The sequence below is a fragment of the Falco naumanni genome, chromosome 2 (genome assembly GCF_017639655.2).
Source record: "Falco naumanni isolate bFalNau1 chromosome 2, bFalNau1.pat, whole genome shotgun sequence".
Taxonomy (NCBI): Eukaryota; Metazoa; Chordata; class Aves; order Falconiformes; family Falconidae; genus Falco; species Falco naumanni.
In genome coordinates, this window is record NC_054055.1 from 97250079 (window position 1) to 97266336 (window position 16258).

Below are 16258 nucleotides of genomic sequence, written 5' to 3' on the forward strand. Positions count from 1 at the left end.
TCACCAAGTCTTTCAACACTCACCAAAAGTAAAATGAAAAAAATGCATCACTAATATCATGTACACAAACACTTTATAGTGCATATTTTATTCTATTACCTGAAACAACTCAATGCCTATGCACACATTCAGTTGAACAGGCTATCTTATGCACTTAGGAGATCATTTTGTTTTAAGATGCAGGAACAGAGAGAAATAGTCCTATAAGACCTTGTTTATTTTCTTTAAATACTATTTAAATAAATAAAGCTTATTTTCTTGTTTAGAATATGCTGACATTTACAGTATGCAAAACAAGCAAACACTAGTCAGCATGTAGTAAACATATACAGACAGACAGAATAAATGCCTTTGAAGGGTGGTGAACGGGATTTATTTTCAGAGGCACTCATGTGAAAAGTCATCACTACAACAAAAACAGAACACTATCCTGCAAAGACAAGTATTTTTTATTTATTTTGTAAGCTGACTGCCTGGCATGGTAAATAACATTTTATCCATTAATAAAAAGAAACATGCAATCTAGAAGTGAGTTCTAGATCTTAATATTAGAAGCTACTTTTTACAGTTGTTTATGACTATAGCTATATAGCCATATTTTCAAGCAACATCATTTTGCTTGAAACCAATGTACAGACTTTAACTCTTTGCTAGAGCAGCATGGGAGAAAGTCGAGAAGTTAACTATTCTTCCTTCAGCAAATACAGTACCAAAAGCATTAATCTTGTTTAAAAATATATATAAAAATGGATATTTCTATTACAGAGCTGCTTGTTACTGTCAGAATGCTTGAATTCCCCCCCCCCCCCCCCTCATAGAGGAGCTCTGGCCAAATCAGCTAAAAAGTTACATTTGGCCAACATATCACATGAATTGTGAACAGATTTCCAACCAAATGGCTAAATCTGGAGTTCAATAACATTCAAGGAACCCCACTGAAAATGGGGAAATGGTGAAATATGAAGGCAGTGGGTTTGAACTGCATTTAATCAAGAAATAATCTGGCTGCAGAGTATTCACTACTTGTGGCAGTTCGCACAGAGATTTCTGAAAGACAGGCTGAGTTTGCCTCTGATATCCATGATAAAAATCTTTATGCTTGTAACATGGAAAAAACATTACTTTGCAAAGCACTGAAATGCAGTAAATATATACTCATTTGCATTGAACAATAGGTCAGAGTAGCACAGCAGTTTTAATATATTTCTAAAAATGCATGCAACATCCAGTGTAAATGCTAAAGTAAAAGAAAAACACATAGTCCCACTCCCTTCCCCATGTCTAATTCATATTTTTACAAAATGAAAAAAAGATTACTCACTCTGTCACGACGGCTGGCTATTTCTGCTTTAATCTGATATGGATCATACTTGGTATTAGTTGAAAATCCAGAGAATGCTAAACAGATGGAAAACAGCATTTTAAATCTTTTTTTTTTCCCCTCCTTAATACATTTGTTAAGATGTGGCACTATGTAACAGATCATTGCATTCATTCTTTGTGTTGCAAGTCACAAGGTTTTAAAATAATCCTCTGTGCTAAAGTAGAACCAAAGAATTACCTTTGGCCTGTCTGACTTTTTTTTTTTTTTTTTGTCCTGAACAACAACAAAATGTGTATATAGCAGCACTGCATCTAACTTAAAAGCAACTGCCTTCCATGACAGGATGGTGGCATTTACTGATGCAATTAACAATTGGCAATTCCTTCCTAGGTATGTTGAATTAACAGTATGATAAGGACTAAAGTAAACAAAACTATGGTCAGAACAAAATTCAATGACCTACAGAAACAAGTTGCTTCCTAAAGCAACAGCATGGGGAACCAAATACAGATCAGCCTCTGGCAAGTGAGCTTTTAACACAAGCGTATCTAGAGTCAAGCAATGATTTCAAGCAGCAGTATTACAAGCTAAAGCCTAGACAGATGAAATAAAGGTCCTAGAGGACAAGACCAACCATGATTTATCGAGTAAATCATTTACAGCAGCACTGGCCCACTGAAAAATGCCTGGTATGTGAGTGGATGGGGTTGTGCTGTTAGACCTACCATCCTTTTGTAGGGCTGAAGGTTGCCCCATATCTGTATCTGCATTGCACTGAGCTCTTTGACTCTCAAAAGAATACTGCAATGCCAAGGTCATGTCAAGTGTGCAGGAACTTACCAAAATGAATAGTCATGCCTGGGCTAATTCTCTAAATCCACGATTTTCTATGGAAAATGTTTTTTTTAAACAGTGCTGATCACAACTGAGTCACAAAACTGCTGCATGGGCACCTCCCTGCCAACCCACAACCACTGAGCTCACACCACCTCCCACTCATAAGCACACAACACTGAGTTAACGGCAGCACCCACAAGCAGGGAGAGGAAAAAACAGTTCGTGAAGTCTTCGTTCTTTTAACACAACATACTGAAACAAGTGGTGGTGGAGGCAGGAATATGTGCAATACAAGCACCCAGCTTTGGTCATCTAATTGCACTTGAATGAGGATCCTAAGATTTCCATACAATAAACGGAGAAGCAAGCATCCCAGAGTGGAGTGGAGGAATCAAATTAAGAAAAACAAGTGGAGAAGCCTTGGGGAATCTTGGAGTTGACAGTATGATTAAACCCCAAAAGGGAAATTTTTTTTAAAATGTATCAACTGACTGATCAGGCCGTCACATTTTCTCAGAACAGATGCATATGACTCTAAACCAATATAAAATATATTAACATATCTGTAGAAAATGTAAATATTTTTTCACCTGAAAACAAGTTAAAGGTTTTAATTAAATGATTTTATAGTATCTTATTATCAATTCCACAGATATACCTAAAAAACTAACAGAAAATTGAGAAACATAAAAGTCAATTGACATAGCATTTGTATTCATGCTACAGATAACCTTCAATTTTGTCATTTTCAGTCATATTTTGTTGATGTTTCAAGCAACTGTTTTTTTCCAAGAGCTTTAAAAATATGAAAAACAGGTTATATTTTTCTATACTATCATCTTCAACAGAGGTTTCTGTATAGACACCTGAAGTAATTCAGCAAAACACGCTACAGAACTATTGCAAATTTTCAAAAACAAAAAGCCCAAGCTCCTAGAAATGTGTTGTAATACATGTATATTTAAATTTTATAATCTAAAAAAATATTAATGACCGTATTCCAAGTCTTTAAACAGTAGGTAAACACTCTTTTAAAAGTATTTTTTTAATTTCTTTCTTAATAATAAGAAAAAAATAATCTTTCTTAATAATTCTTGAGAAACTTGAAAATAACAGGGAGAAATAAGACTAGTCACAACTGTTCAGTTATGTCACAAACTAAATCACCGAGTACATATAATTAAAACTAAACAAAAAGATGAGATAATCCCAGTTCAACAGTAAAAGAACACTTGGTCAAGACCACCTGGGACACCTCAGCCCTACAATACATCTTTTATTCAGGATTTTGGCATACATATGAATTACCTTGGACTAGTAAATGCCAGTGGATCAGTAGCTAAACACTTCTATGCAGATGCCTGCTTTACTACCCCCGCCATGGTCAGATTTCTTGAACATTTTCAGAAAGGGCTAAGCAGAGCTTCACATACTTATCAAGCACTTCACATTTACCAGCAAATCCTGCAGTTAAACAATGGCTGTACACATGGCAGCCACTGAAAAGCCACCAGCACAGTGAAACTCCACTCCACACAGGGCTGGTGGATACATCCATTTGATACACTTCTTTGAACTAGATATTTTGACTTTTCAGCAGACACCCCCTTTCTGGTTGCACCAGCCAACAGCCATGAGAGCAGCGCAACAACTTTAGATTTCAGAAAAAAAGTTATCATCTACTCCAAGCTACCAGAGACATCTAAAGAATGAATAGGGCAAGAAATCAAGGCTCTACAACCCACACCACCAGCGTTAGGATCAGAAGCTGGCATTCAAGAATGAGGTGCGCTAAGGAGACACCACTTACTACTTCGTGGTTAGAGGCACTCTTGACCATAACACCTTGCCCTTAACTCTTCATAAATCAATAAACCAACCATGGATCCACAGAAGGCTTCCCCATGTCAAGGACGGAATAAGCTATGAATTTAGGAGAGCAAGTAGGTGACTGGTCCAGCAACATTCAGTCTTATATTTGTTGCCTTGCACGAAGCGTCACTGCGGCTGGCCCTGAGATGACTACAGATGCTAGCTGGAATATATCGCCGTTTAATCTTAAAAAGGCATGTTCTCATAGACCTAACAGGAAACAGAAGTCCCCGAATAGCAGAGTCAAAAGAGAGCACCTCACTTCTGTAGTCAAGATTTTCATTCAGAGGACAACTGGATGATGGAAACATGTCACACTATTTCTTAAACCACATGTTGTGAGAGGCAGATGGGTAAAAAAAGAAAAGTCTAGTAAACTCACAGCTGGCATAAGAACGGCTGTCATCCTCACACATTTTGTGCAATTGTTGATATTCTTCTTGAGCTAGTTCAAAACGCTGCTGCTTTATTTGGTAAATCTCTTTCTTGGCATTGAGTGCCTCCTGGGCAACTATTAAATATTCCTTTAGCATGCGTTCCTGCTCCCTTCTCCATTGCTCCCTTGGGTCCTCAATTTGTGTGAGCTCTAAGGAGAAAAGCATTAAAAAAAATAAAAAATTAGGACACTTTATCCCACAAATACAAATTATTTTGTGAAGGTCTGCTCTTAACAAGCACACTTAACACTACAGGGCTCAAAATCACTCCAGAGATGAGAAGAAGGAAGGAAGCAGAGTGAAAGAACAGGAAAAGCCCTTTCAAATATTAAAGGCATTTAAATCGGATTCTTTTCTTTACAAACTAGAGCAAACCCAAAGAAAACAGTGTTTTGGATCAAACCTTGCCTCACAGCCAACTTGAAAATTCTGAGAACTACCTAAAAACCCAGAACTACACAGGAGAGTGAAAGGAATCTCAGTGCTTAACCCGTAACTCTATAAATGATTGGAACAACCTGAAGATACTACATACAACTTCACAAGTGTAACATCCCAAAAGGTGACTACATCTGCATAATTAAGAACAATAAGGTCATTCAACATAAAAGTTAGCATTTTAATCTCAAATCCATAAAATCATTTAAATGGATTCTTTTTTTGCTTCAAGTGCAGCACCCTCATGCTTTCCCTTTCCAGGGTTTAGAACAGTTTGCATACAAATACAAGTAAAAAATAGGTTTCCAGTACAGAATCTTTCCCGTATATGTTAATTCTTAAAGTTACTACCATACAGCAATTTCTTTGCAATTGCAAAGACATTTGAGAAAGACACAGGCCTTTAAAATCCTAAAGAAATTATTGGTTCATTTGTTTTCTTTTGGTGGCGGTGCTCAAGCTAGCAAGTATGTTTTACATGAGGATGTCCACGTAAAGTCTCATGTTTAAGTGAATGTTAATTTCTGATGATTCAGGCTCTACCAGAAAGAAGCTGCTGCAGATGCAATGTCAGTCTTCAAAGGAGTGACAGAACCTACATACAGTGAGGCAAGCACCTAGTCATTTTTTCCAAATTTTGTTTCTCACAAGAGATTAAAGCCAGTTATGTTTTGTGTTAATCTTGAGTACATAATTCAGTATACTGGAGTCAGTGATGAAATAAGAAAGCATAAAAGATTGAGCCCAATACATTAAGAACTAATGGCGTCGAGGTCATGCTAGCAGCTCTACCATTTGAGAGCCCTCTGAAAAGTACATAAACAAAACCAAAAAACTCATCTATGAACAGTACTTCCAACAGATTTTTATATTACATTTCTAACAACCTTTTCTTTCAACAGCTGTAACTTTTCCCTCCCCACAACTCCTCACACTGCAACAATACAAAGATCTGCAATTTCTCCCTGCATCCCAGGGACCCTCAGTTCCCAGCCACACCTTTTGGCTCCAATGCCCCCAGACTACCTCTGCAGCCCACAACTCGACGTGCTGTGGCTTGTTCCAGTCTCCATAAATCCTTCTCTGCATGCAGGGCAAGCAGAAATAAACCAAGTTCACATGGCAGCCCGTCCTTTACTGAGGACATGACAATTTGCAATGCTATCTCATCTGTCTAGAAGTGTTCCTGGAAACTATGCAAATTTAATATTCCTACAACTGCTAGTCCCCTATGGAAACCATGCAGAAATTAATAAACATTTACAAGACAGAAAACCTAGATCCTAGTGCCTCTTTTTGAATAGGAATTTAATAGCTCTAATCTCAATAAACAGCCAAGGCTAAAAAGTTATGTTGTATCACACATTAAACTTCTGAGGTGCTCCACTATAGGGCACTACATCTCTTAGCAAATTATTTCAGAAGCCTTCTAAAAAGCTAGCAGCAACCTTCTGAGGCAGAAAACTTCTTCAGTACAGTACTGACATTCTCTTCTGTTTTATAAAGTACAGAGGCTTCACTTTGCCCTGGATTTCTACAGTTTTGTCATGTAACAACAAAAATAAAGCTAAATTGTATGACAAAATTCACTTCCTTCATTTCTTTATGACCAATTAATCCCCCCCCCCCCCAAAAAAAAAATAAAAAAAACCCCCGACCTACAGTAATTGAAGAACATCCCCAGACAAATGCAGAGAATATATTATTCCCTCACTGGGGAATGCCCAACTGGTTAAAGAAGACTTCAAAGGCTCCCAAGACTCTGAGGAGGAGGGAAAGGAATTCTGTGGCTGGCAGCCGCCAAGGTTTTTAAGCAATGGTTGGACAAGAGCCAACAGCAGCTTAGTAAGGGTGTCAACAAAGTACTGAATTTACAGAACAAGATTGAGATTGGCGTTGGAAACACCATTGAGATTTACAGAGGATTCCTCTGTTTCTGGGGTTTTTCAATACAAACAGAAAGTTATTGCCTAGAAATCTTATTACTTTCTGAGTAAACAAACATAGCAAGAGGCTTAGAAAAATCACATGCATTTATGTTTCCTTCTAAAAGGTGCAAGGCAAAAAGCTTGAGATGGTACACAAAGCCTGAGAGGTCCCTGGTAAGCATAACTTTAGAAACACTGTCTTTGAATTATCCCTTGCATTTTCTCACAGTATTTCTTGAAACCGAAGCACTTCTGTTTCATCAATTAACACAGAACTCCAATGCTGTATAAAACATTTAACCCGGTCAGCCGCTAAAGGCAGTCCGAATGTTTTCACGTGGAAATTGCTATTCCAAGTATTTCAGGCATAGTTCAGAATGCAACATAAGGGACTCATTTCAGAAAAACATTTCTTCATTTCTGCACCAACTCTGCCACTTGCCTGACACCATCCCATGATGCATATGACTGTCTGCTCATTAGTTCTCACTTCTACAAAGGAGGTTAATGCAGTCTTGATTGGTATCTTTGTTGTCCACAGTTCAAAATTGGACTGAGTATCCTATTAATTTTTGAATAATTATTATCCAGCTATAATATCAACTCTGCCTTCCGTCTGAATATAAACCTTGCTTGTATATGCAAGCACTGTATTAGCCTAAGGGTGACAAACCCATTTTGCTGTGACGGTTGAATTACCATTTAGGATAATATCTGTGGGCTGCAAGTAATTAGTTATCATGAAAGAGACAAATTTTGCAATCTTGTTAATTGCAGAACGATTCCTTTCACTCTGTTCAGCACTGGCCCTACAAAGTTTCTATCCTTCTGTTCATAGATTACCTCTATTTAATTTCTAATATGATTAGTTTTACTTTTGCAGACCCATTTATATTACTCTTCTCTTTCTGTGCCTTCCCATTGAGCAGTTGGAAATTCAATTTCTCTCTGTGAAGACACTCTCCTACAGTTTTTGCTCTCAACTGCACGGAAAAAATGCAAGCCAGATCTGACATGTCTACAATGATTAATATCCTTTCTGTAAGTTCAAACTTGATATCTGTGGCAAAGTAGCTAACAACAAAGCCTGAAAAGCGAAAAAGAAAAAAAAAAAAAAAAAAAAGAGACTGATTTCCTTTGCATGCAATGGTGATTCTTACTCCTATCAAAGGTGCCTACTGGTGAAATGCTTTAGTAGCTTTTTTATTCATAGCATTGCAATGGGAGTTCATGTTCTACTCATTATCTACAGAGGCTGACAGCCTTTTATAAAGTTCAAGAAAACAAAAAAGAACAGTTGCCAATATCCTCATTTGTTTTCTTGTTTAATATGTGCATTCATGCACATATACATATGTTGGTGCAAGTGTACTCCATTACTGTACTCCAATGTAAACCTCACTTCAACATTAAGTGAAGTTACCATGACAGTTTAAACAGTAATCATCAGGCTACCTGTTCTTTTAAACAAAGTTATTGTAAGAATTTCCTAACAGTCTGTATTTATTGCCTTTCAACTGCCTCAGCTATCTATCTTTGTGATCAGGGCATTAACAGCTCTTTAAAGTTTATTATTTAATTTGTGATACCTGTTAGTTTCACAACAAGTAAGTAAGTATCTCTGTGGGTCAAACAACATGGGAAATTTGTTATTCTGTTGTTTTGTTGTTTCTTTTTTTAAATAAGCAATTATGAAACCACAATATACAAGTAATTCCAATGATGGCAGAAAGCCAAAAAACTATTTCTACACTTCTATTTTTTTAATTGACTAGATTTCAAGTAGGTACTATTGCGGTTGTTTTTGCAGATTATACTATTTACCATTGCTGTGAAAGCCTATATAACTACTTCTTTTTTCCCCTCCCTGCCAGCTCCCAGTTCCCACAATATTGAAAGCATTCACTCATTGGTGATAAGACGCTTAATGATAGCAGCACAACACTAACAGCAGCAGTAGTACAAAGCTGTAAAGATAAGACATTTTCTTAAAAGCAGAACTGGCAAATGTGCCAGACAGTTGTGATACAAAGCTCAGCAATAGTCCAAGAGGGAAAACGTTGGAAATTTCTCCCTCTTAGTTTCCAAAAGGGATATCTGTTGTCTTTTTGATAGCACTTTGTACTACACTAAAGCATAAAGCCCACATTGCTTAAGAGAGGATGGGACTATTGTATTTCATAGTGCTTCTAATTAAAAATCAGCACTTTCTCTCAGAATGTGTTTTGTTTGTCAATACAGAAGAGTGAACTATGGATGACTGGGAAAACAGGAAATACAAGAGCATGACAATCTTAACATACGACAAAAAGCAACAACTAAATCACTGATACTCCACGGTATGACAAAGCAAAACAAGATAGTTTTATACACTGTAACTCAGTCACAGATTGTAGAAGTCTTTACAAATGGAAGAAGGATTGTACCCCCATTTGAAAGATGAGAAATTATATACAGCAAGAAATTATTTGAATACATTTTCTCACTGTACCATGAGGTGCATAAATGGTACTGGAAACATAGTTAATGTCATCAGGTAACATCAGCTTGCTAGGATTCCTCAAAATAATCATACATCTACTCACGATTTATATGGTCCATATAATAAACTCCAATCTGTTGATCGTAAACAGTTTCCCATCCTAAAGGAAGCTCATCACCAACACAGTCAGCAAATGTCAATGGCTTTGTAATCCTGAAAAAATAAAAATAACACAAATAAATACAAAAGGTGCAGAGTTTACACTGCACACCATTTGATCACAAACTAGTTATGCTGCTTAGGAATGTGTTAATAATTACAAACACACAGTTTCAAAATAAAATTTCATTTAAATATGCTGACAGATACTCCCCAAACAGGTAAGACAAGCTTCTCCCTTCAAGTTTCCACGTTTAACAGTTTAATTACAATGGCATGCAGTACTGCCAGTTTTTCTCCCATATTGCAAAGAACAAAAATGTGAAACTGGAGTTCACCACTGCTGAACACTAGTAGAAGCTTTATAGGCTTTAACTTCTTTAAGGTGTCCAAGCAGTATAATTGTTTCTCCTAAAAAAAAAAAAAAAGGAGAGACAGAAAATTTAAGAAAGCACTATATAGTAGATTTCTCTTCTTTTCAATTATACATCTCCAACTGTTAATGATATTTCGGTCCAGACCTATCCAAATTACTTTCCTCTCCCTCAAAAAGAGGACAAACACCTCTAAAGAATTACAAAGCCATTAAAGCAGAAATAGTAACTAAGAAGTAACAGCATTACTATCTAGCAGCGTAAAAATCACACACTGCTTGCTAGGCAAACTCTTCATAGGCCAGTGACTAATAGAAAACCAAAACAACAATTTCAGTATTGACAGGAATGTTGAAAATACTGGGTTACAAATTCTACAGAAACACTCTAAACCAACACTGTTCTAGAATATAAAGATGTATTAAAAAAATAGAAGGATCAAATGATGCAAATAAAAAAATCCTTAATATTCAGTCAAACCTGATCTATTTCCCAAATCATCATTTTAATTGTTACCTAACCCTTAAGATGTTTTCCTCTAAAAGCTGCCATAGAATTCCTTTACAGAAAATTTATTAATATAGTCACTTCAATTATACATGGGATATAGATCCAACACATTCAGCATTTATTTGTTGAGGTGTTTCTAGCACATAGAATAATGACAGCTTTGCCAAGATTAAATACATGCATTAATTTAGGGGCTGAGTTCAGTTCAGCATAACCCATAGCATAATATTGTTTGGCATAAAATGGAAATTCCATTTGTATAACACCCAGTTAAGGTTTCCTGACACCAGATTTGGCCTATACTTACAACCACATTGCAGAATAGAGATCATTAGGACCGGTTATTGCACTTGATCTGACAACACCTGTATAAAAACAACAACTTTGTCTGAACTAAAACATGTCTGTGTCTGAGCTAGAAGCCCTTCCCCACCCCAAAACAAAACCAACCAGAAGAAACCAGTGGCAAAGACTTCTAATGATGGAAATACTACTAAAACTACACGGTAGCTATTCCAATCACCCAGTAAGCACACCATTCAACGACTAACAAAACACACATAACTTCACACATAGCAAATAGAAAAACTGCATTTACCTGCCTCCTAAAACTATTTTAGTATTGAGATTAAAGTGTTCAAAATTAACTGTAGTAGAATAAAAAAAGTTATCCTCACTAGCTTAAATGTAATGTTTGAGCAGCTTTGTACAACAGTACAAAGATCAAGATATTTAGGTCAAATAATAAAGAGCTTGATCATACACTATGGATTCTCAAACACATATAAAAAGTTTAATAAGATGAAGATGTACATAAACTTGTGCACCACTATTTAAAGTAATTTTTTTCCATTACTGACAAATATGTAGTTTACATCATGTAATCATGCAAATCCAAAGCTGCTGTATTCAAAAAACAAAATGTTACTATGGACTGGCATATGCATTCTTTCAGTAATTCATCTAGCAGTCAGGGAGACCAAATATTGCCAAAATACTTCTGATCTCCCTGGAATTCAGTCAAAATTAAAAATATAACGTGCAGCATTTTTTCTTAAAACTCTCATGGTTTTGTTCTGAAGATATCATGTTTACAATTTCTCCAAGTAGTCTAGACATTGGCTCCTAAATTACCACATGATAGACAAGATTTTCTTTGGAATGAGTTATGAGACATGCTTGCCTGTTATACAAACACACCCTCATCCTTTTTTCATAAATAAAACCTGCACATGATACTCTAACCTTTTACACTACAAGAACTTCAATTCAATGCTCTCCATGATTCCCACCAGGGTTCAGACTTCCAAGACAAGGAAAACACTCACTTTCTGGAAAAGGGAGACTGAAGAAAGCCAGTGCATCTGGTCTGACCAGTTTTCATTCCAATGTTACAAAGCATGCATGAACAGTTTAATTAATGGTTTTGATGGAAACCTTGTAAGAAGAAGAACACACAAAAAACTGCCTTCCAGATATTTAGACCATTATTAACTTGATGTTGCTCATTTTAAACTATATTGAAAGTTGCTCCAAATCGGATTCCCTTCAGACAAAGCACAACATCACACTAATTCTCAGTTCAGTTACAGTTACATCTATGTAGCTTGAACACTCTTTGTTCAATTCATCTAGGTCAAAACATGCAAAGCTTAAGCTAAGAACTGCAAGTCTCTCCCTGTGTTTTGCACTGGTTTAACTAAGTCAACTGAAAAAAATACATTTCTGGTTTAACCAGCACAACTCTGAGGACAAGATTATATTTTTTTACAGTTAGGGAACTTAAGAGTTTCCAGAATAACAAAGACAAAACAGAACAGATGCAGATATGTATATTGGAGGTCCACCCCAAACTGCAGCAGTAGACTGCTGAAATTAAGTATCTTCTGGAAATATAGCTTGACTCTCTTGTGTTTTTTTTTTTAAATTAGCTTAAGCACTGCGAAATGGGTCAGGTCTTTTCTGCTTCACTATAAAAAACTGTAGAAGGTACAAGTACATCTGTAAAAACATTTCAAAGTATTAAAATAAAACCAAAAAACTTTATTAAGCATTATAAAGACAAAGACAGAACAAAAATGCTGCCATCCTTAATTAAATAAAAAACAGGGTGACCTGAACTATGCTAATCACAGTAGTAAAGAATAAATATGGCATTTTACCTGTCACCAGTGATCATCCCCTGCCCCACTCCCCACCCCCTCCAACTGTAGACAGTAATAAAAAGGTTCTGAACTTCCAGTTGAAGACAGAATTCATCTGGGACCAGTTTACAACATTATCTGGTTGCAGCCACTGGACCTACAGCCCAGGTACAAGTGACTGTTGTCCACAGTAGCTAATTCTGCATATATCATAGCCAGACATAACTATAGATTAACCAGTTTGCTGAGTCTTCATTATCTTGAAATGTTTATAGTTTCCCAAAGCAATGATGCTCCTCAGTCATTAGGCACCCAATCTTTGTGACTGTGAAAACCTTCAAATGCAAATATGGAAACATAGAAGAAAGCTTTCATAACCTAAATCCTGCACACCAAACTGAGAGAAAAATCTTTGAGCATTTTTACACACCTTGGATTTGTCACCTCTAACTCTGCCCAAATTAAACTTTTTTAAGAAGAAATGGAAGTCTATTATTTGCATATCTGAAAAAGTCAAGTTTTATTAATATTTTCTCTGTATCAATTATCAAGCTAAACAGAATGCAGAAATCAAACTAGAAAACCGAACAGTTGAATAAATGAAGAGGTATTCTCCTGTTTGCATACTGATTTCATGTCTTCATCCATTACCCATACACAGAAGGATTCCAGAATATATTACTACAGCTTTCTGAATATGCAGCAGCAACAGGTATTTCTTGAATGCATCAGTTCATGCCAGAGAATGGGTGGGAAGGAAAGAAGATAGCAGAAGGCAATGGCTAAACGTCATTTCAGATAAATTACTGCAAAACTGCTCTCAGCTTTAGTATACTTTGTTAAAAGAATCTAATTTCCACCCCCAAAAAACCCACAGAAAGCCTCAAGCATTAACTAATAAAGGAAAACTTCTGGTTTCAAAGAAAAGGTATACTTCCACTCTCCAAAACACACTTTGACTAATAGTGTGGGGCAGCAATTTCATTGTCATGGATTTTAAAAAACAGAACCAGATCACTAACACCAAAGGCATCAGAAAATATGAGATAAGATCCTCAGTCTTCCCATGGCCCTGATGCCACATCAGAGGGCCCTGGCTGCTTGAAATCCCTAGATCTAATTGAGCAAAACTTCAGCTGGGAGGAATTAAATTAAGACAAACAGAGTCTGTTTTTGCAAGATCTTGAACAGGAAATCAAAAAGGTGTTTCCAACGTAGAAACTAGCTGTCATCCCTCAGACAATGTCTAGATGCCTAAATTACCCCCAGGGTCACCTTATCTTCCAAAGCGGGCCTGGATTAAGAGGAAAGCACTAACCACAAGGACTAGTTATGAAAAAGAACCACCACATCCTGAAGAAAAGCCACTGTTTGTAGAGGCGACAGAGTGAAGGATGCAAGACCAGCAAGTGCAACACTGCTTTTATTTTTCTTCCTGATTTTGTTCAGGTCCAACAGCAGAGGCAGAAAAATATCTAATAAAAATTGATACTCCTCAACAGGCAACTAGGAGAAACATTCTCCTAAATCTGATCTCAGTCTGAATAGCCATCTAATGGGATAGGTGGTTTTGCCCAACAAATGCAAATTACGGGTTAGAAAACTGTATTAATTCACATTACAGATCTGAAAAATACCAGGCGATTTAAACATGAGTAACAGTATAACTAGAAAGGAATTAAACACCCTGATAAATCTAGCAATAGTTTAACCAAAGTATAATTATTACGCTGAGTATAGAAGTAACAGGCAAGCAAGAAAGTGGACAAGGTGAGAATCACGCACACACTTAAGGAGGTAAGAAAAAGAAGTCTGGCTGAAAGCTCTTTCGATCATGAATGTAAGTTATAGTCATTGTTACAAAATTCAACTAATCCTTTTGTCTTGTGTCATGGTTCTTATTACCTCTAACCACGGGGGGCGGGGGGGAAGAACCCAGGAAACAGCAGGAATGGAAGACGATTTTTTGGTTGTTTCACAGACACAGGCAAGAAGAAATGCTTACGCTAATGGGGACAGGGGTGGGGGTGAGGTGTTACTGCAGTCCTGGAGGTACTTCACGGACATCTTTTACCACGATAGTTTGGGCCTGGGCAGCAGCACGATCTGGGCCTGCAAGACCTTCTCTATGAGACACAGAGAGGGTCTGTGGCCACCCAGCTGTGCTGTGACTCCCCAACAGCACCAGCTCACCCAGTCCTCCCAGCAGGTTGCCCTGAAGAGAACACACTCCTCCTCAGCAGCCACTGCCTCCCACCACACAGGCAGGGCAGGGACACAGCAGGCCCAGGCTGCCTGGCTGCTGAAGCACCGAGCTCCCTCCACAGCTCAGGAACGGGCCTCACCAGTCAGACCCACACAGCCTCACCTCATGGCAGCACGCACCAGCCAGGCGCAGGTTATTTGCAGCAAATGCTGCCAGGAACTCCAGATCCCCTCTTAGAGGACTCGAGTGCACCACGGTTTTCCTCACTGTCCCGTCCTTTATCACGGAATCAGCTCTCCTTAATAAGCCAAGTCATGAAAACAAGCTGGATTTTGAAATAACGTTTGGCAAATTACATACCGACTACTTAGTCAAAAGTACAACAAAGTTCACGAAACTGTATGTATCTTTTCAAGATAAAATTCCCTTATTAACTTTTTTCTTAATCCAAATGATGCATCTTTATTTTACTGCATAATTTAACCTCAGGTTCTGAATAAAATAACTTACTGAACATCTACTCAATCCTTCATTAAAATAAATCCACCATACAGATGGACAGACAGAAACTTGCACAAATGAGATTCTGTGCTCAAGACAAAGACTTAAAGAAGATAACTTGTATTCAGAGTCATCGCTGGAATACATTTCCCTTCGAAATAAAATACCACCCTACAGCAAGGAAATAACAGCACAAGCTCTTCTAAAGGTCACTTGAAATTCAGTCTTTTTAAGACCACACTGTATTTTGCAGTAATTTTCATTCTTTTTTAAAAACAACTGCAAATAAGCACATGAAGGACTGCTAATAGTGTCAAATCAGTGTATTTGCTTCAATTAATTTTAGAGTAACATAAGCCCACACAGCCTACATCGATGTGCAAAACAAGGCACGGGATGGCCTTAGCCTGCTACAGTAATGAATCAATATCATTAAGTGTGGAGGAAAATGTGTGTTCATTATTAGATAATTTTTAATTTATTTTCCTTTAGTGGAAACAAGTGCTAACTGCCTTTAACACATGGTATTATAAACATGGACAACCTATGCTGAGACAGTGACAAGCATGTCACTCCCACAAATATTTATTTGTCCACCTCCTGAGCCATGGTTTGCCACTGCTTGCAGCAAAGCAAACAAGCTTGTGGCAGTTCCTTTTAACTGTGGAGTTAAAAGGAACTGCCACCAACTTGTTTGCCTTGAAGCTACAGCACTTCAGAAACTGGTCAAAAACCAGCTCTAACATCTGTGCAACAGGGCAGTATAGAAGGTAACTTCAGCAGCCTTCCTACTCCTCAGCCCAGAAACTGCCCTTGTTTTACAGCCACCTGAGCTTACGTGGGTCAAGAAAAGGAATTGGTATCAGCTATCTAGCTCTCTCATGAGTTCATGCTGAAGAAAAACATTCAGGAAAAACAGAAATAATGTTACAAAACCTCAGGAGATTGACCAGAATGCACAAGGACTCTATTTTGGCACCCAAAATATCACTGGAATCACTTTGTTTCCTACAACATTTCAGGTCATCAAGTCCTGTGTCGTGGAC

At 37.4% G+C, this 16258-nt stretch overlaps 1 protein-coding gene across 5 annotated transcripts in view; it reads right to left on the reverse strand.

The window, feature by feature from the left end:
* Positions 1–16258, reverse strand: part of WWC3 (WWC family member 3) — a 103681-nt gene that overhangs the window by 56159 nt on the left and 31264 nt on the right. For all 5 annotated transcript variants that reach the window (XM_040582774.1, XM_040582773.1, XM_040582772.1 and 2 more), the window contains exons 2-4: positions 9422–9531; positions 4416–4619; positions 1322–1398 (exon numbers count right to left, since the gene is read on the reverse strand). In XM_040582774.1, the coding sequence (XP_040438708.1) occupies positions 1322–1398; positions 4416–4619; positions 9422–9531 (391 nt within the window). The remainder of the gene's footprint in view (positions 1–1321; positions 1399–4415; positions 4620–9421; positions 9532–16258) is intronic.